At 43.9% G+C, this 22,322-nt stretch overlaps 1 protein-coding gene across 2 annotated transcripts in view; it reads left to right on the top strand.

Moving 5' to 3' along the window:
- Nucleotides 1–22,322, top strand: part of LOC109037416 (tribbles homolog 2) — an 81,903-nt gene that overhangs the window by 19,294 nt on the left and 40,287 nt on the right. For both annotated transcript variants that reach the window (XM_019052075.2, XM_072300518.1), the window contains exon 3: nt 173–462. In XM_019052075.2, the coding sequence (XP_018907620.2) occupies nt 173–462 (290 nt within the window). The remainder of the gene's footprint in view (nt 1–172; nt 463–22,322) is intronic.

The following is a 22,322-nucleotide window of genomic DNA, read 5'->3' as shown; positions in this document are numbered from 1 at the left end:
CTGAGAATTATACCTCATACATTTGGAATGGAGGTGGTTGAAAACGCGTCAAACGTAGAGTACCTGTATAGCGAGAGTAACTTTTAACGCACAAAATTTCACTGCCAGTCTGCAGATTCCAGTCTGCAAGTTGGAGCTGCGAACTGATGAAAATGGTGTTTTTCTGTTTCAGGTGGTGGGGAAAGAGGCGAACAGCCTGGTGCGCGCCCACTACCGGCTGGATTCGTACCCTCACGTCAACTCGCTGCACGAGGTGGTGGTGGGCGACAAGTTCCTTTACCTGATTTTCCCGCCCTCGCACGGCGACCTCCACTCGCATGTGCGGCACCGGAAACGGCTCCGCGAGCCCGAGGCCCGCCGCCTCTTCCGGCAGATCGCCGAGACCGTCCGCGTTTGCCACGACAGAGGCATCGTTCTCCGAGATCTCAAACTTAGGAAATTTGTCTTCGCCGACCAAGAAAGGTAAGCTCCACTCCATGCCCTCATGCCAAGATGTTTCTCTCCTTCACAGATTATAGGCGGATCCAGGGGGACGTAGCCCCCTACGCCCACCCCAGTTTGCCCTTGTCTCTGGTTTGCCCCCGAAAGAAGCGCAAAGCAGGGTTGCTACAGTTGGGGAATGTCGGGAAAATCAGGAAAAGTCAGGGAATTTTAATAAGCCAGGGAAAATGAAGAAAACGTCAGGGAAGAATCGTCATGGCCTGTGTTCGAAACTCACCGGCACCAACGCGCCAAATGCGCCTAAAAAATGAAGGCTCTGCGCCAACGTGGCCCCCAAAAATTGCCCCCTAAAAATCTGCATTTTCACAGGAAGTCACGTAAAGAAAGAAAAACAACTCTATTTGAATTGAACAAACTCGGAATTTTCAGCACTACAAGTGAGAGCTTGCTTTTTCTATTCTTCACGATTCATTCTTAGTGCTTTTGTCCTCCTCAATTTACAGCTACTTACTAGCTCTGTTACGAAAACATCTTGCGTCTAACTTTTCATTAAAAGTGCCGTAATAGTCAAAGCTGAAATATGATCATCGATGACCAGAGATCGCACCGGTGGCCAATGAGAGGACTGGAAAAAGCAGGAATCGCTTCATTTGTAATAGGACCTGTGAAGGATTTTGCAGAAAATTAATGTGAGAGAATAGATTCGAATTTAGATTTTAAGTTCTGATCGCATGAACGATTCTGTCGCTGACTTCTGCCTCATCCCCCCTTCTCCTCGCGAACACAGGAAACACCAAAGAAAATTACAGGGAATTTAAAAATTTTAAAAAAATTATAAGCCCTGCTTAAAGCCCAGGAGGCTCTAGGGGTAGATGTCTTTGAGGGATGGTATGAAAGGAAAGGAGAAAATGAAAATTCCAAAAAATTACTTTAAATATTAAATTGACCCCTCGCAAAGTAACAATGACAATCAAGGTATTCGACCAACACCGAAGCAGCAGTTCCTTTTCTAATGTAATCAGCGCTCCGGCGCGGTGCCACGAGTAGAACTTTCAAGTGAGTAGAGGAGACTAACGAAAAACCTAATTACTGGGCTTGGCCGAACCCCGAAGTTACGGAGAAGGGGGGGGGGGCGTCACGATGCAGAAGGTGCAATTGAGTCAAGTTCATTATCAGCATCAGCACAGTGTTATCGGGCACCGTAACGGAGAAACTTTCACCCTCTCATCTCCATCCGCCTCACGGTCGCGCGCAGCCAGCGGTTCCACCGACATCTGTGGCTTGTTCGTCGAGGACTCTCTCATAGAGCATAACGAGGAACCTTCGGCATTATTTAAAGTAAAAAAAAATGTATGAAGATTTATTGAAATTCCCTGAAGTATTGAAGGTCGATTTGAATTCGATGAGTGACAACAGACTCGAGCCTGATCACTGGTTCGTGTAGTTTAAGGTCTTTCAAGTCGCCTTTAGATTGATTGCACGGGCTTAAAATGGTTCTTCAGCCGTTTGGAGAAGGATTTGATAATCGGTCAATTATTAATAGATAATTTCTGGATTTTAGGACATTGTCTCGGAATGTCCAACACTCTGCTTAGCATCAATCAGGCATTCCCACCAAAAAAAAATGTTGCTAAAAGTCACCTCGAAATAACTCCAAAAATACGCTCCGAGTGTACGTCGCAAATAGTTTTGCCTTCCGATTTGCGATAAGGCGGTCTCAAAGCTGTTGTAAACTTTTTTAAGGTCACATTTTGTGTAAAAATTCTTGACGGACAACAGTGTGGCATGATGCTCGCAGATATTCGAGGAAATGTCCTGAAATCCAGAAATAATTATCGGTTCGGTTTACTATCAAATCGTTTTCCCATGTGTTGAAGAACCACCTTAACAGTGAACTCCTCCTTCTCTTCTTATTATTCTTCTTTAGTAGATTATTGGATCTTCTTCCCGTTGAGGAGCCTTCAGCCGTCTAAAGACAAATTATTGAAGTTTAGGGTACGATTTGGATTGAGCGGGTATTAGTTGTGCATTTGTGTAAGGAGGGAACCCTAAATTCGATCGAATTCCTTCAGTAGATCGTATTCGATACATCAAACGGGTGAGATTGTATCGATATCGATTGGTTCAAAACATAAACATAGCCTCAAAAGTAAATTCAGAAATCTGAGAGAACGGGTTTTTTGTAACAGTTTTTTTTTTTCCTTTTGAGTACCAAATGCCAATGCAAAGTGAAATTGTCAGGAAATGTCTCATTTTCGGCTTTTCCAACTTAAATCCTTACAGTTTGATTTGAGGTTATGTTCTATTGTTTTGAACCAAACGATACATCGAACCGTTATCGAATATGGTCTGTTGTACTTTTCACGGGTGGGTTTCACGGCTAGGAAGTCTCGCGCACGGGACCAGAAACCCGTGGCTCAGTCGGGAGGTACTCCGATTTTCCACGCGGGAAAGATACCTGGAGCCCGCGCAGCACCGCTAAAGGGGGGGGGGGGGGCGATGGCGCCCTTGACTTTGGTTACGAGGAAGTTACACAAGCGCTCGGCGCGGGGTGTCGAAACGACGACCGCGAAGCCAGGAGAAGCAGCGAAGCGTCAGCGTCGGATGGCACGGTACCGGTCTTCGGGCATCATCATCATCAGCGGCCAAGCTGCACGGTCGCACCTCATCAAACAACGAAAAACGCAACACTCGGCCGCGTTGTCGGAAGGCTCTGAAAAAATCGGATTTCTCGTCGTGACGTCCGACGGAGTGACGTCCAGGCGGCAACGATCCGCGCGCTGATGCAATCAGCCCTCGAGTCCGTTTCTGTCCTCTCGTCTCGAGTCGTTGTGTGTGAAGGAGTGCGGCCATGACTGACGGAGCCTCGAAATTTGCATCCAGACGAATATTCGGCCGTCGATCGCTCTGTCTGCTCGGTACTTGCTGGCGCCTCTTTCTTGATCGGATTTTAAAATACCTAGGATTTTCCGATTTTTTTTATTTATTTATTTTTTATTTTCTTTTACATGTATTCTTACGCGGAGAAAAAAACCTCGTGCGTGGGACCCGAAGTTGAGGTTATATGGATCTCTGAAGTTTTCGGATTGAGCATCTGAACACTTTGGGTCTAGCTGTCGAGGTTCGAATCACACATCTGAAACTTCAGTTCTTGCATTTGAAGTACTTCAGACGTGAGAACCGAAGTTTTTCGGGTGTGAGAACCGAAGTTTTTCGGATGTAAAGACCGAAGTACTCCAGATGTAAGAACTGAAGTTTCAGATGTGTGATCCAAACCTTTGCAGCTGGACCTAAAGAGTTCAGATGCTCAATCCGAAAACTTCAGAGATCCACATGACCTAAACTGCGGGTCCCACGCACGAAGTTTTTTTTTCTTTGGTTTCCGATCGATGTAGTCAAAAGAAACTCTTTTGATACCTTTATTTTATGATTTTGTATGAAGATTACTCAACTTTCTAGATGATTTGAGCGACTAATTGGTCGACGTCAGCCGCGTATTTAATGATCAAAATGTTCCGAGAGCTCGTTTTTCTTTGGGTGCAGTTTTAGCGCCCGCGTGGAGCCTTGAAGCAATACAACCGTGGAGAATTAAACTCTCCGGAGACCTAACCTTATTGGATCAGCTCGGTTGATAAATTTCGTCGGAAAGTGTAGGCTCGACACTTGGACGGCGCGTGGCGCGGCGGCGCGAAAAGGTCGCGGATTTTGCAAAGCGGAGCCTTGTTTCCAACGGGCCCCGACGCCCCGCAGGCCGGGGCGCTCGCTCGCTATGAAGTAAGCTCTTACGTAAAGTTGTAGTGCACCGCAAGAATTCGAGGTCACCCCGATAAAAAACAATCCTGCAAGAAAGTTGCACGTCGTTCGGAGCCGAGGCCGTAGAAATGGATTTCGGCGGTGGCGCTCGAAGAAGGAGCTGGAGCCTTGCCCCGTGGACAAGTTGGGAAAGGATACTTGCAGGCGGATGCATTCGCACAGATGATTGATGGGTGCTCGTTGCATCGCACAGATGTGTCGCTGACGAGCAATAGTGCTGCTGCAACCTTATAATTCCCATCTCTCGTCATCGTTTCTCGGTGTTGTCACTTTGAGGAGCGCGTTCCGAGTCCGAGTGAAGCTCCTTCAAGGTCCTCGGCTTGGTAACCATCCGACTCCTCCTGCGTAACAGAATGAATTTTGACTTCAGTCCCTTTATACTGAGAGTCAAGACAATGTGAATTCATCTCTGATTGGTTCCCGTATTTTAGGCCTTCGCAGTGTCACAAACGGGAATAAAGATTACATTTTCACCGATTGCAAAGATTATAATCTGGAATGGACCAGGGAATTACGGGTTCGGCAAGGAACAAACGGGATGAGAGAAGGAACGGAGAAAGGAATTTGAGAATGGGCCGATCAAAGATTACGAAAAATGTTCAATTTCTGTAATCTTTATTCCCGTTTGTGACTCCATGAGGGGGCGTTGTCTCATGACTCTCAGTATAAAGGGACTCTAATTTTGACGTGCTAAGGAAGAACGCCGCATGAACATTCGAGAGTTGCCTAATTTCCTCCAATAAGATGTTCGTTTTTGAGGACAGTTATGAATATTTTCTCTTGAAATTTTCAGATGATAAAGATTAAATTACGAAGAAAATTCTCTGAAAAATTGGACGAGAAATATTCACTATTTGTCCGGAAAATTCGAATTTGATCAACGGAAATTTGGCAACTGACGAGGTTCACACGACGTCTTTCCGTAGCATGGCAGAATTGCACTTGATAAGTAATCGAAAACCCGGAAAAGCCCCGGAAAATGCCCACCCTTGAAAAGTCAGGCAATTTCGCTGAAGAGCCTTAAAATTATTTTCTGCGCGCTGGATTGGAGAAAAGTCTCTTTGGATTCGGAGTCCAGAGTCTGAAAAAAATTGACAAGAAAAAATTCTATCGATTCCATCGAATTTTTGCTTGGGTCAAAAGAAAATCCGCACCAGTAAATTAAGAGGCTCTCGATTCGAGCAAATATCCTATTGAATCAAGAGTTTTTTCTTGTCAAATTTTTAAGAGGCTGTACTCTGGATTAAATAGACTTTTTTCCAGTGCGGCCAAAAAACGCAATTATTTATACCGCGTTTTCACGCTATACATTGCCAAAACTAGAACTGCCGTCTTTAGTTTTTCAAAATTTAAATTTGCTCGGAATCAAGAGATTTTGCGCCAGATCTTCACGTGAAAAGCATTGGAATTACGCCCAAAAACACATAAATCATGGAAAAGGCAGAGAATTCGCGTTTAAAACTCCGGAAAAGTCAGGGAATCCTTAGATGAACCTTTCACACTGCGAAAAATTTCACGAGAAAAAACTTTGAGGCCTCTGGTGTTGCGCAATATTCACGCCGAATCTCGTCGGAATCTCTCGCAGTTAAGGCAATACTAGCCATAGATTGGTTTGTTGTGGGAGAGTCTCCCTCTGTAGTCAGTCAAACTCTTTGAAAGTACAGATACATTGTTAAATGCATGAGCAGGGAGGGGTATCATTGCAGTCAGCAACTAATTACCCACTTCAAATAGATCGTAGACCCCCAGAGTGGCAACTCTGCACACACACTTAGAATGATTGATGTGTAATTAATTGTCTACCTCGGAGGATTCTCTCGTATCACAACCAGGAGCTGATATCCTCAACTTAAAGCTTTAATTGAGCTTGGTAGAAGGTATTTTACAAAACTGCACGTGGTTCTGAGGGTGTAAGTAAAAAATTTAGTCTGACAGGAGCCCCTTTCTCTATTTGATCAGTACCAGCAGCAGCCACTTGCTTTAGGGAAACACAATATGCATTTCAGATTATGTAGTCCAGGATCCTGTTCAAATAATAAATGCGATTGTAAACAATGAGACCGCTGATTTTGAGCCTGTAGACCGATTGAATCAGTGACAACGGAAACACACCAACTCGGTAACTAAAAAATGCTAAATTTTCTATTAAAGAGGGTCAGTTTTCATAAAGGTAAGTGAAGTTAACGCATCTGTTCCAACTTGGACCTTTAAAGTGACCTTAAGTGCTTGTCTTTCGGCACCGAAAATCTTTTCCTTGCCCTAACTTTTTGAACCATTGTGCAGTTTTGTATGTGTCTTGATTATTTTTATTTTTTCGAGTTGGTGTGTTTTCGTTCTCACTGCCCTGGTAAAAATTGGCAGTAGAATCTATGTTCCAAAATACCACCGACCTAAAGCCGGCTGTAAGATTTCCAATAGCCGGCTACACAATTTCTTACAGCCTTTTATAGCCGATGGCGATTGAGCAACTCACAGCTAGGCGATAAAGTGTATGCTAAACGTCACTAATTACGGATGCTAGGACTTAGTGAGTTTTTGGACCACTGCTCTCTTTTTGGGCCGTAGTATCTTGATTTATTTTGCGAGGAAAGCTCCGTACTTTTGATGGATGCCTGCCATTCCTAATATATTGGAGCGCCTTCAGTTTCGTATGATACTGTGCAATACCTCTGGTGTGAAATAGTTGCTTCAAGCGCCGTGGCACGCTGCGGTGCGGCAGGCGGGCAGCCAGCGCGAAACGCGCATTGGCGCCTACAAACCTAACAGGGATACTTCACGCGTTGCGCAATGCGTGAAGTATCCCTGTTAGGTTTGTAGGCCCCAATGCGTCGCCGCTCCGCTTTGTGTTAGGCTCTAATATTTAATCTGGCGGAGTCAGCGTTATTCAACTCATGATTTTGAAATGTTTGCACATCCTGTATGGATTATTCTCATTGTAATTGATGAAAATAAATATGTATTAAAGGAAAATATAATGTGTGTTTTGTAAATATTAAGGTGGTTCCGTATCAAACTTAATGATTTCCAAAGCACACGAATTTCTACACAATTTCTCATAGCCTTTTATAACCGATGGCGATAAAGTGTAAAGCTCGGCTATAGGAACTATAGCCCGACTGCATAATTTTTCATCGCTTCGTATAGCCCGGCCGTATGATTTTCTTCGCATTCTACAGCCAGCTATATGATTTTCTGTAGCCTTCTTTAGCCAGTTATAAAAATTCCTATGGTATTTTGAAACGCAGCTCTTATCGCCAATTTTTACCAGGGTGATTCAATTTAGTGTTGTGCAAAACGAAATTAGTATTGTATATCAACTAAATTATGCTACATACGACTTCTATCTGCATTATGATTGTAGTCGGTACGAAGCGAAAATGCAATTTGCGTGCAAAAATCTGGCAACATTGAAATATAGTTACGTTCTTTCATGAGGGAAACGACGTTATGTGCGTGTGCTACACCGATTTGTGGTCCATGCACAGAGCTAATTGAGTTATTGTTTGGTTTTGAAAGCAGTCTTTTCACGTACAACATCCATTTTTTCCTTCACTTCTTCTATTTTAGTTAAGGCGCATTAGTTCATCAATGATGCCTACTTACGCGAAACTTTGGCTGTGAGATGTGCGAAGAAGAAGAAAACGAAAGTTTAATGGATCGAATGAACGGGGATCCGTTTCTATTCGCTATCGACTCTGTTGACGGTGGTCTAGGGCAGTAAAGTGACGAGTTGTAGTTGATACGAGCGAATTGCACAAGCTTTGAAGCAGGCTCTGATCAATCCAAGCGAGTACAGCAGACATCAGGCGCCCGAAGTTGGTGTACTCGCGCGCCGACTCGAGCATTCGAGCGCCTCGAGAGGTGAGCGACTAAACATGGATGTTTTGGTCTAGCTTGTCGCCATGGCGTGCGAAGCGCGCTTTTGCGACACTGCCGAGCCGCCATTTATACTGAGCTTTAGCCAAAACTTTAGGTTTTTTATACAACTTTAGTTTGACAGATCATTCTGTATTGTTGATCCGAGTCGTATCCCTATCCCGCCGAAATAGCGCGAATTTCAGTGAAGTATGTTGAACCAAACGGTTTCTTCTTATCGTAGGAGCGGTTGGTTCTTATTGCCAATTTCTGCCTCCCTTTTGTTCTAATTGATCACACCATTATTATTGGTTTAGAGAAGTGTTTATAATTAGTATCGTGATAAAATGTGAAGTTAAGATCACTCTCAATGTTAATTGTGCTGAAATATAGAATTGAGCAACTCAAAGGCAGTCAGGATTCGAGAGATAATGTGTCTTCCGTCTTTTTCACATCCCAATCAATGTACTCAATGCCTGAATATATCCGACGGTCTGGATATGGAAAGAGCTATCCTAGCCTCTTACCTCGGTGGTTCCCACAAACCTACTTCCTTGACATACTTATTTATTGATTGCTTAGGGAAGGGTGGCATTGATGTAAGTACAAATCTCAGGTAAAGTAGAAAAGTTGCTTCCTTTCCGTTATATCCTGTCTTGGCCCTATTACTCTTGCCTTGATGTCTAGACAAGAAACGGAACCCAAGTCTTCAGAAGAGACAGATTTAGTACCCGGCTAGAACCTATGAGAGGTCCTGTTTTTTGCCCCTTAAAGGGACAATCTCCACACTTTTTTCCCCACCCCCTTCCTCGTATAAATCTTTAGCAGAGGTAGGTAGAGTACCTTTATAGGAGGAGTATGGACTATTCGATTTATGTAGCTCTTTAGGGCCCAAAAGGGCGACAACGTGAAAAACGAAAATCACCAGAAAAGTGCCGCTGCCAACCTATGCATTTGAAAGATTACTTAACATGGCCGACAGCGCATTAAAAACAGACCTGATCAAACCTCCAAATTTTCGAGTTGTCCATACTCTCCCCATAAAGGTACTCTAGAGGTAGGTAAGTGGTTGCCCCCTTCCTCCCCGGAGACGCGGGAGGGAGGGGGGTGTCGCCAATGACCAATGGTAACCTAACCCCTAAGCTAACCTTCAGCGAAAATAGCCGGAGGAAGTTCGACAACACGTGGGTCTGGGTGACTCGTCGTGCCCTGCGTTGACGTTTCTGGAGCCGCGTCCAGCGGAGACGAACGAGCCAACCAGCGACGACGTTGCCGCTTGGCAACGCCGCTCGCGGCGGGAGAACCTTGGTTTGATTGGCACGCTGCAGAAATGAGCGCGGGTGACGCAACCCGCACCGCGCGCGGCGTTGCCAAGTTTCGCCGGTGGAAGAGGCGTCGGGACCGGGTCGGGCGCCCCACTCGGCAGCCGCGACCTCGCCGAGCCCAACCTTGACCAATTAAACTACCTTTTCAGTCTTCACCTGTCCTTCCTTTCACATTTAGCGTATCGGTCTAATCCGCAACTGTCAACCTGTGACCCGCGCCGCGAGCCGCCAATCCGCCGCCCCCCGCCCCTCCCTCCGCGTAACCGCGGGGTCATCTTCATTTCCTTCCAAATTCGAGCCGCCGGAGGCCTCCGACAGATGCTCGAGTAACACCCCTTCCCTCTTCCGTTCGTCCTGATCGCGGTTATTGGGAAACGCTGCTGACCTCCTTCCCTTCGTTTGTTGCGGAGGAAAAGCGATCGCCGCCCTCCCCCTCTGCCCCTGGAAGTGAACCCAGTCGCTTCCCGACCCGGGGTTGAGCACGGGGGTCCCCCCTCTCCCCCCCAATTTATTTTTTCTTAAACTCTCCCCCTACTCCCTCCACATGACGTGACCCACTTTTCTGGTTACCGGAGGGGGTGAGAGAATTGTCACCGTTAACCCCGCTTTCCAGTCCTCTCCTCGCTAATTTACTTTGGTGCTCAACTTACTTCGCACGAATCCGTTTCCATAAAAATTTCAACCCTCGCAGCGATTCCTCTCCAGGAAAATATGAGACATATCAGGCACTGGAAAAAAAAAAAACACATTGGATCTACACTGAGAAAAAACTATGGTTTATAAACCTATTAGATGTAAATATGGAACACCTATAATAGTCGTAAATAAACTAATGATTCTCGGTCTGTGAACCATACTAAGGTCTCTGTACCTAATTACGGTACCCCGTACCATAACTAAGGTATATGTGCTATTATTATACGTAGAGGTACTACTATTAGTGGTGTTCCATATTTACCTCTAATAGGTTTATAAGCCATAGTTTTTTCTCAGTGTAGAGTCCAGACTCTTAAAACATCGACAAGAAAAATACTCTTGATTCAATCGGATTTTGCTTAAATCAAGAACCAAGCCTCTTAATTGAGCGGATTGCCTTTGATTTAAGCTTAAATCTGATTGAATCAAGAGTACTTTTCTTGTCAATGTTTTCAAGAGTCTGGACTGTAGATCCAGTGTGTTTTTTTCCAGTGGGTCCTAGGTTTCACAAACGGGCAGAAAGATAATAAGTACAGTTAGTAACGTTTTCCGTATTCTTCGGTTAACTCACGCTCGTATTTCTGCATTTTCTCTCTTCTTGCGCTTGTTTCTTGTCGTGCCTTCGGTCCTCTGGCCGACTCCAGTTCATGATCCATACACCCCATTCCGTGGAAGTTTAATCCCTCTACCAGTTTGTAACACCGTGGGAACCTACTTATAGTACAGGAGCCAATCAGAAATGGATTCCGCACGTCTCAACTCGCACATGAAAAGGAGTCTAGGCTGGGAGAAGACGCACGCGTTTTTGAAGGTGAATGGGCTCCCCACTATCCTGTCTGTGGAATCCTCCTGTTTTCTATAGAATCGTAAGCAGTGGACGAGATTCTATGTGCCTGGGTTTTTTTTTTATTTTTTTGATGACAGGATTGCCTCGATCAGAGCGGAAGCCAGAGTAAAGACGCCACAAAGTTGGGGATATAACTGGGAATTAAAGTCAATAGAAGCCTGCTCAGAATCGAGGGGAAAATGTCACGTTGCCACGTACACGAATCGAATATATTTCGTGAACTGTGACCTCTGCAATGGAACAGTTGAAATCAAGAGTTCTCTTGGGACTGACCTGCAGCATGGTCCTGAAACTTCTAATTTCGATTCCTCGCTTTTATCGAATTCTCTTACTCACTCTTATCGTTTAATAAATCATGCCGCTCAGTGAATTAGACAAAGTGGTAACATAAGTTACAGTAGGTATCAAAGTGCTGGACCAGGTAGGCGGAAGATACCTTTTGCGAATAATTTTTGCGGTTACTCTGAAATGTGGGCTGCGCCGATAGTGCCGAAACCGCTGCTCCACGTAACGGGTGTCTTTCGGCAAGGATAGATTCTTAAAAAAATCTCTTGTCGATATTTTTTTCAAACCAAGGATCAACTTTTAGTCAGATTATCTGCATCGAAATCAAGCATCCCATGGGATGAACCACATTATCGACACATCCTAAAGCCTAATTGCGGACCGCTGACGAAATTCGGGCCTTGGTTTCTTAATATGGGTGTTCTGTCTGCCATCTACGTTTCGTTAGAAAGTACTACTCGTATGCAAGATAAAAAGTCAATCGTCCGCGCTGATGTCAATATTGCGCATGCGAGGTAGATGTTGCAATAATTTATCATGATCATGTCGTGATATTTCACCAACTTAGAATGCCAATTGGCCTGAATAAATATGCAAAACGGTGACCTTAACAAACTCACTCTTGATAATTATATTTGAACAAACGGCAGGTGGAGAGGGCAGAGGAGTCGGGAGGATGGTTCGTAACCCTTCAATTTCCTAATTGTATCACACAATGTATCAACAAAAGTAACGTGATCGTTACGTTCATTAATTTTATTAATTTTATATGCTGCTCTAGTGAATGCTGCGAATAATTTTTCAGGGTTTAAGTAACATGAAATTACAGCACGATCCTTAGTAAATCCCTAAAATCCAGAGGAACCCACGATTGATCTCTTCAGATTAGAGTTCAGGCCAAGTATGTTCATTGTAGCGTCAAAAATAATAAATTGCACGAATCAAAACGGCGGCGTGTGGATCTTCTGTTCCACTCTTTAAGTATACGTTACTTCATTTTGTATGAACCGCATGCGCATATTTCTTGTCTGTTTCTTTTGTAAATATTAATGAGAATTTAATTATTTCTGTTGCAGGTAAATTTTGCTATCATCCTCATTTATCCTTACACTTTGAGTATGTAAGTATCATAAAATCCAATTAGCATGACCTTAGTTGTGATGAAAGTACATCATTATTAGCCGAGCACGCAGTAGAAGAACGAGTTTTCAAATTAATCTAGGAATGAATGTTTTCGCGAGACATCGCACAATTTCTCTCTCGAGAAACTGATTTGTTTCATTAAGAAATACAAAGGAGCCGCGGAAATTTTTCGAAATGGATCATGATGAAATCAGAAAGTAAAAAGTATACATTCAGGTTATGGCGTCTGCTTTCCCTGACGATCACCCCGTAGGCGCTGCCAAAAAGGCCAGTAATTCTTAAATTAAGGGCCTCCCCTCTTCCTCGTGACTGCTTTTCATTCATAGAAATGTTCTTCCAGGGTGTTTGCAAGTCGGAATTTCCGGAAAGTCTGGAAATAGCACTGATTTTTTAAGGGCGGTCGGGAAGTACTGAAAAAGTGCGGAAATTCTGCAAGAAGGTCCGGAATTTTTTTATCATTTTTGTCACAATTTGAGCGAGAAATTCAAATTTTTGAAATTTTTCGAATTTCGTCAACTGAGTGTACTTGAAAAAGGACTGCATTTTTCCGTTGAAGAGAAGCCGAATTTCTCGGAAATGTACTGAAAAGTACTGTAAAAGTACTGATTTTTGGTCAGCCTGTATTGGTAGACACCCTGCACTCTCCGTAATTTTCAAATGTGATTGATCTTGTTTATGTATTTCCCAAAGGACACTATTTCTTACCCTTTGGGTGCCTCTCCTTTAGGAAGGATTCTGGCCATGCGACATAATCATTTTCTCGACTGGAACTCTGCCCACATAGAGTCGCAATTGCAAATAGATGAAGCTCCAGTTCAGCTCCAGTTTGTGGCTGGCAATGAGTGACACAAAAACTCACCCGTCGACCGTCGCGTCGGGTGGATGTGCCGCATGCAGGTCCGAAAGTAGAGCAAGTCTAATAGGACGATTCGCAGGCATCAATCTCGGACGAAGAGCTTCAAGTTCACAATCAGGATTTTCGGACAAGGTGATCGCTAAGCCGCCTCGAAGCACGTCTCTCCCGAGCATAATAGCGGCGAATCTTGGTCAAGGCTCTCCTTTGGCTCCTCGCTCCTCGCTGGAAAACAGCGCCCGAAAATGCTGCAATTGCGACACCCGATCCTGACCCCGGACAATTTTTTCTCTCTCTTTTTCTTTTTTAAAATCCTCAATTTTTTACTCGTTCGCACGCGCCGCGCTTTATTTATTGCGCTTATGAATGAGGCGGCTTCCATGTTTCTCGCGTTCGCCTCGCAAGATTCGGGTTTTGCGCAATGCTTGAATGAGACTGCAATGCCGCACATCTGTCCTCTCGCCCTTCGTCCCCAGACAAGTTTCATCAACGGAGCTGTGGCTTTGCCGTGAGAATCTTTTTAACGATTCCCAAGAACGACCGAAAATTCATCGAGTCATTTTTTTGCAATTTATTTCGTGAAATTTTGGATGCAAACCTATATAGTCTGTTTCTTTTGTCTGTATCTGTGCTGTATTGCCTGATTCACCAACGGAAATTTGGCAACGCCTGAAAATTCATACGGCGTTTTTCCTTAGCACGGCAGTATATACCCCCACAATCAATTGTTACTTACATTTAAATGTAGGGGAACCGGTGTTGTCGAGTTCCAAGAATCCCAGCAGCCCCCCTTCTCCTTCCCTCCTCCGTGGCATCACTTGTGAGAGACTGCACGGAGAAAAAAAACTTCGTGCGTGGGACCCGAAGTTTAGGTCGTATGGATCTCGGAAGTTTTCGGATTGAGCATCTGAACACTTAAGATCTAGCTGTCGAGGTTCGGATCACACATCTGAAACTTTATTCTTACATCTGAAGGACTTCGGTTTTCACATCCGGAAAGCTTCGGTTCTCACATCTGAATCACTTCAGATGCAAGAACTGAAGTTTCAGATGTGTGATCCTCGATAGCTAGATCTAAAATGTTCTGACGCTCAATCTGTAAACTTCAGAGATCCATATGACCGAAACTTCGGGTCCCACGCACGAGGTTTTTTTCTCCGTGTGTGATGCTGATCGTCTGAGATAGATGACTAGATGAGTCCTCTTTGAAATAGTCTTGAATTTCGGAACACAATGGCCACCACGTCTTACCGGCAACCGGCAAGGCGCGGGCACGGCAATGCGCGCCCGCAAGTCCAAAGTCGGGGGGGGGGGGGGGGGGTAGTCGGTCTTGGCAAATGACTCCCGTCAGTTGGCCTTGACCTCCGTAGCACCGTGCGGAGCGGCGCTGCGTCGCGGCGTCCGCAAGTGAGCGAGCGCCTCGGTCGGGACCGCGCATGCGCAAGGCGGGAGTTTCGTAATCCTTCGCGGTCGGGCGGCGAAAAACCTCGTAGACTTGGCAACCAAAGGCGAGACCAGCACCGGTGATCCCATGTGCGCATGGTTTCTGGTCACCGCTAACTCGGGGATGCAGGAAGCTTGGGATTACGGGGCGCGCAACAGGGGGTTCATAAAACACCTAACGCTCCAGCTCCATGAGGAGGGGGAGGGTCGAAGAAAAAGTTACGTCATTTTGTTTTCTCGTGTCAGAAGATAGGGACTTTGGTCTCCAAGTAGGAGCGGGGTCAAAAATTTTGAAATATAGCGATTTGTCCAAACCTAGACTTAAAATACTCGATCGTTTTAAAAAAAAATTTAAAAGAAACAAAACATGGTTTATAGAAAAATAAAATGCCTAGGTGGCATCCTGAGTGTCAAAAATATGTCTGATGATCCCCAGACTCTATCTTGACTGCCCTCACAGATAAAACTGAACTGTGGGATCTGTCAAGCTTGCATCTCTGGATTATCAGACACGTTTTTGACATCCCAGATACTGAAGCTTATGATTTTTCGTGGTACAAAAAAATCGAGATTTTCGAGCTTTGGATGGTTTTTCATTTGGTTGTCATGACTCAAGACGACCCGAGGCGTTCATAGCCTTGATAGTTTATCCTTTTCTGCACTGACTACTCCTCGTGCACAAACGATGACACCAAAATGCCGGGAACAATAACATTGTAGGATGGCGCATGGGATGACAACATCAACGGTGTTTTTCCATGGGAGATGTCTTTGGCAATATCGCACGTCAAAAAACGTAGGTTCAGTGGCGTAACGGGCGCCCCCGCAGACCCTGCTATGCAGGGGGGCCCAAGCGCCTAAGGGGCCCTCCGGGCCTTCGGCCGCCGAAATTTTGTTTTTCTCTGTCTCTTTGATGCTTAGCTTTGGTTTCAAACTTTGGGCCTTTACTTACCGAGATGGGGCTTCTTCCGCTGATTTTTATTGTTAGCTCAGGGTTTTTCATACTTCTTTTGGACTGTTCCTAACTTTTTTTTTTTGCTGAAGGGCCCCTGCCTTCCAATGTCCACTCAGTGATTACTAAAATTTTTCTCTTTTTTGTCACTTTTCGTAGGTATTTCGGGCTTTGGGTGACCCATGAATCTAAAGGGCCCACAAGGCCCTTGGAGGCCCTTCGATTCTTGGGTCTGCATGGGCCCTTTTGTAGATCCTTGGGCCTGGGCTGGGCCCCCGCCACCCTTTAGATCCTTGATCTTTTAGGGGCCCCATCTAATCGGGTACGGGATCCGGGACAGTGAGGGGAGAGGCATTCCAAGTCCAAGTCCGTGATTTGAAATTTCTCGGGCCAAAAAACGGGAAGGGGTGAGGGAATAGTAGAGGGGCGGGAGGGGGGATGATTTTGGAATTTTATCGACATGGGGGGGGCCCTAGAAAAAATTTTGCAGGGGGGCCCAGCGGAAGTCCGTTACGCCACTGCGTAGGTTGCTGTTGCTGCGGTGTTGATTAACTAGACGCGTTACATATTATGTTCCACTGAACCCTCAAAACAAGCCATTCATTATGACGTGAGTATCTGAATCATTCTTACCCAACTTAACGTGTCAGAAACGTGGAGTAATTTTTTTTGAATCGATGAGATTGAATGAGGCTCATCTCATGAAGTTACGATCGGGATCGGACCGAACACCTGTGGCGTAGCGTGCTCTGCGATTTATCGATTGATCTGCCATTTAAACCTATGAAAAAGGGTTGATAGACGGGGTGTTAATAATCGATTCTGTACCATAGCTTCAAATGGGACAATGTCGTTTAATCGATCATTCACGCTTCGCTACTGCCGAGCACGGTGACTTATCGAGGAAAAACGCCGTATGATCATCCGAACCTTCCCGAATTCCTCCAATAAAATGTTTATTTTCAAGAAAATTTTCGTTAATTTTTCCTCGACATTTTAAGGCGCACTCGAGAGAAGCGTGACTAAAACATGGTTTCCAGTTCTTTAAAAACCGGGAAAACCCGGGATTCGTCAGGGAATGAAAATGTACCGAGAAAATCATGGGAAAATCAAGGAATTTGTTCCAGAAACCGGAAAAATCAGGGGAAAATCAAGGAATTTGTTTCAGAAACCGGGAATAATGTTTGACCAGATAATATCAACATCAGGAACATTTTTTGAATTAAAATTTTGAATGTGCGCTAAAGGAATGGCTGTAAGATTAATTAAAATCTATATTCATATCTGATACTCTGGAAAATTATTTTCCTTTCCCCAAGAAAACCCCGGGAAAGTGGGAGAAAGCTTCGGTTTCTCATCCGCGAATGAGCTCCTGAAAATCAGGAAAAATCAGGGAATGAGCTTTGCCAAGAAAACTAGACACCATGGACTAAAAGCTGTTGACAATTTTTCACAGAAAATAATTATTGGTCTCCCAGAACATTGGCGTTGTGTGAGCAGACATTTGGCAATGTTCGATTGTTTACACGGTGGTTTTCTCGAGGGCCGGAGCCCAGTTCGGCAGCTGGAAAGCGAGTTGAAGAGGAGCGCCTCTACGCACAGCGAGGAGCGCGCGACGCGTGCAGTGTTTCGACACGCGCCCGTTCGCGGAGATGCGTCGCGTCGTCGTGTCGCAGCCAGCCGCTCCGCGCGCGCTGCGTGACGCTGTGAACTTGAAAAGTTGCTGACGCCAGCACGTGTCAACAAACCGTTGGCCTCCACTCCACGATCCGTCCGTGACGTCATCTATTCGAAAAAGCCCTCCGTTTTTGAAGCTATTGCTCGAATTTTCTCTCGAGCCGGACAGCTAAGTGGCTGAGAATAGAGCTGAGATCATTCGAACACAAAATGGAGGTGAATATAAGTTGGTTCGTCGTATCTTTTCCGCAATATGATTTGAAAATCTTAGAAATTTTTATAAATGCGTGCTCTTTGAACAGAGTGATCAGGATTTTCCCGATTCTATCAGGATTTGAGGTCATCCGAGTTGACCAGGATTTGTGGAAAAATCGGTCGTAAATTTGAGAGAAGTCGGCCGTCCAATCGAATTTTTTTATCGAGCTATTTTTGTGAAGTTAAAGTTTCTCCGCCAAAAATCAAGATTTGGAAAAATTATGAAATTAGGATTTAGCAGTCGAACATCAGGAAAAATCAGGATTTCATCAGGACTTCCCCAAATGAAAAAAAAACTAGACACCCTGTTGAAGCTTCTACATAAAACCAACCAGTAATCAAAATCTCGAAGGGATTGTAACACGATGTCAGTGAGGTGCGCAGAAATTGTGGAACCGCGGTATGTACGTTCCGCGTAGGGAAAAAACTTATTCGATGCAGACTTGTACCCTTTTTCAAAGTTCATAGAATCGGAAAATTTGGTTTTTAGTCAGCGCATGCCTTGTCCTTTTCTGCGGACTTTAACTATTCTGTCAGTTAGCACACACATTTCATTTTTTATGAAATTCCTTGAAAATGAATCAAGTTAGCAAATCAATTCCTTGGATCACGTATGAGTTAAAAGGAAATTTTTTTCTGCTCCCTTAATACAGCGAATCCAGCCGAGCGACGTAAGTTTTTACCTGTCATCTTTTCAGTGGAGATAAGTCGAATGACAACGAGGTTTCACCATCGTAAGTGCCATGGAGAATTTCCATAATCGAGTAAATTTTTTTATTAATTTGATTAGACACCTATTCTCCTCACATGTTACCAGGAACGTTGACACTTTCCTGTGAAATGACGTATCAATGATAGAAGTCAATGTGTCGACTGCATTACTGCCGTTCCAAGGAAGAACGCCGTATGAACATTCGAGAGTTGCAAAATTTCCCCGAATAAAGTCTGTGTTTTTAGGAAATTTTTGCGTATTTTTCCTCGGAATTTTCACATATTTTAGACTAAATTGCGAGCAATGCTGTCTGAAAATGTTGAGGACAAATTTTCGAAATTTTCCCAGAAAATTACGTACATTCTTAATGAAGGAAATATGGCAACGTTTGAAGGCTCATACTGCGTTTTTCCTTAGCACGGCTGATTACCAAACGAACTTAATTTTTCAGCGTTGAAAGAACTCGATTGTAGGCCCCATCAGTGCGTTGCCCTATTGGCCAAACTCATTCAAATTTTAGGAATCGCATTGCTTCATCGAACCTTCGATGGGGTGCGTGTCGACGTGCTCGCATGTTCAAATTTTTCCCCCTTATCAATTTATGTGTCAATAAGCGATGCAAATAGGTGTTCACATTTTGCGTCATTCTTTTTTCTCTTTTTTTCTACTCGTAGTTTCGTGTGGATGGGTTCGGGTGATGCAATGCCACACGCGGTGACTTTTTGTTTTTTTTTTTTCAACCTCTCGCCCCCGCGCCTCCTCGAACAATTTTCAGTCTTCGTTTATCGTTTCTCAATCGGAAGATTGCGCAAGTCGAGCCAGAACTTCCAAATTGGTTTAAGTCTATTTTTGATTATTTAGCCCCTACCATTTATCCATGTAGGGCAAACTGTCTCGGTCTCGATTTTTTGAGACCTTGGAGGTTGGATGTCGCGTTTTTGAAAGTATTCAGTATTAAACTATTTATTTAGTTATTTATTTATTTATTGCGTCACAAAAATTTTCGTAAAGAGCAACTGCTCTGTGCAGGGTTGCCGCAGTCAGGAAGTACCGGGGAAACCGAGAAATGTCAGGGAATTTTAAAAAGTCAGGGAAAGCCGGGAAATGATGAAAGTGTCAGCAGGGTGTCTACAAATCCGGAAACAGTCCTGATTTTTTAAAGGCGGTCCGAAAGCACTGAAAAAGTGTGGAAATTCCGCATGGAGGTCCGGAATTTTTGTTCATTTTTTCATTTTTGTCGCAATTTGAGCAAGAAATTCAAATTGTTGGTTTGTTTCGAATTTCGTCAATTGGAGGTACGTAAAAAGTACTGAAATTTTCCGCTGAGGAGGTACTAAATTTCACGGGAATGTACTGAAAAAGTACTGTAAAAGTACTGACTTACGGCCAGCCTGTCTTAATAGACACCCAGGTCAGGTTAAAATTGTTAATTTACCTTTATTAGTTTTCTAGAATAGATTTGACGTTTAGAACAACAAATTTTGCTCGGAAACTATCTCACATTATGTCTATTCGGCTGTATGTATAGCACATCTTCAATTGTCAGGGGAGTTTTCTCAAATGTTTCAGGGAATTTAATTTCCTAAATTTTTTGGCAACCCTGGGTTGAATGTCGCGTTTTTGAAAATATTCAGCACTAAACTATGTATTGCGTCACAAAAATGTTAGTTCAGAGCAACTGCTCTGTACCTGTTTTTCGTAACGGGCCGGCGACGCTACAATAATCGAGGGGCCCTCCCGCCCCCATCCGAGCGTCTGGGCCCTCGCCTCCCCCGTCGGCCCCGGGGAGGAAGTGCGCTGAACCCCGACGGACATAATGGCGACGGTGATGATACCGAGCACCGAGACACGCATAGTCTATTATTCACCGTCATAAATCCAATTTATTGCACAATCCGAATTCAAGGTCAACCGCTCGTGTCTCAGACTGAAAACTCGGTTCGTCGAGATGGAGGGAAACCTGCACGAAAATGATGGCCGAGCAGCGATTTCGTGAGCCGAGGCAAAAACGAGGACCAAAATAAGCAGCCCAGCCGGAGCGGGATATCACAAGTCAGAAAGAAGTGTTTCGCATTGTTGTCTCGTTGTTTCAATTTTGCTCTTTTTAGTCAACACGGAAAAAAAAGAATTGCTGATTCAGCAATTCAATTGCTAAAAACAGTGAGTGCAATGTTTCAACGCAGATTTTACAACAAAAAAATGCTACTTTAACCACCCCCGTGGTTAAATTAGTTTACAATGTGGTTAAAGTAGCATGTATAATGTACTACACATTTTAAACTAATTTAACCACGGGAGTGGTTAAAGTAGCATTTTTTTGTTGTAAAATCTGCGTTGAAACATTGCACTCACTGTTTTTAGCAATTAAATTGCTGAATCTGCGATGCTTTTTTTCCGTGAACATTTGGGTGTTGGGTGGACAAGCTAATGTTAGCAATTTCGCTCGGAGCAAGGGTCGCAGGGTATCTACAGGTCCCGAAATAGTACTGATTTTTTAACGACTGTCCGGAAGTACTGAGAAAGTGCGGAAAATCTGCTGTGAGGCCTGGATTTTTTTCATTTTTGTCGCAATTTGCGCGAGAAATTCAAATTTTTGAAATTTTTCGAATTTCGTCAATTGGAGGTACTGAAAAAGTACTGAATTTTTCTGTTGCGGAGGTGCTAAATTTCTTGGAAATGTACTGTAAAAGTACTGATTTTTCGCCAGTCTGTTTTAGTACCTACACACCCTGGGTCGGATTGATTTTGGTTATCATCAAATAGTAAAAAATGTACCTATATGCAATGTTGATGGTCGCTGCTTCATTTTACAATAATAAATAACTCCTTCGGACTCATCCGTTACATCGAGAACCCTACTTGCATAGGGAAGCTAATGTTTACATTTTGCCTCTGAAATGAGCTAAAAACAGTTGTTCGCCAAGTATGAAAATTCAGAATCTTTGCGTTGAGATAAAACCGCTTTTATGATGCGATGAAAGCAGCCTGTTTACCTACCTCCATTTGAACTATATTTTGCAATAAAGAAGCACTAGTTCAGATTCATGCTGAAAACAATGCGTAAATAGGCCGTGTAGATAAGAGCTCTTCACCATCACCAGCCATATATTACCCTTCAATTCCATGCGGTTGGTCAATAAATTCGCGCAAAATTTTGCATGACGTCATTGTTCTCCTCCGAAGTTGGCAACGGAGCGCTGGTGCGGCGAACAGACTGCGTGATCGCGCGCGGGCAGGTGAAAAAGAGGCGTCGTGAAACTATTTAAATTCATGGTGCTGATGAGCGTAATCGAAGGTTTTTTCATCAGTTTTCACTTGGTCCCAAGGCATGGCCTTGCAGCTGCATCGCAATGCAACTCTCACTGTTGTCGTTTCTTGGGCACTTTGAACTGTTTACATAGTTACGATACATCATATACAGGGTGTCCAAGGATGTTACGGTCGTACTGCAAGAGCGTGGTTGCATAGGTCAAAATAATACCCCCCCCCCCCCTCTCAAATGTCTTTCAAAAACATTCCTAGTTAAAATCACGGCTCTTAAAATTTCAAGTTCAATAAAAAAAAATCGAAGTTTTACCCCCTAAAATCCCTCCAAATCCCTCTTCATCTAAGATTTGAATATGTTTGAGGTCATTGATTGATTTAACGCTACTAATAATTAGACGTATTTATGCTAAAAGGGACTATGTGCATAGGGTTTGCGTGGGACATAGTTCCTTTTAGCATAAATACGTCCAATTATGGTACATAGCTGTTTTCCTTTGAGTTTTTGGGTTCATGTCATGACCCTCGCCCAAAAGAAGTTTGTCTACTTTGGGAGTGCATTTCTAATAGACTTCATTTGCCTATTGCGTAAATTATACCAATTATAAGTTCTCTTTTAGCACTTGTTAGAATAATTCATAACATTTCTAGAATTCCGAAAGGATTGAAAAAGAACGATTAGGTACAAGGATAATCAAAACAACTAATTAGGATTTAATTAGGACTAAAACAAGCACGTACGGGTGGGCATAAAAACATCG

This window comes from Bemisia tabaci, chromosome 5, assembly GCF_918797505.1.
Source record: "Bemisia tabaci chromosome 5, PGI_BMITA_v3".
Lineage (NCBI taxonomy): Eukaryota > Metazoa > Arthropoda > Insecta > Hemiptera > Aleyrodidae > Bemisia > Bemisia tabaci.
Note: the sequence above shows the minus strand (reverse complement) of the source record. Positions and strands in the feature narration are given on the sequence as shown.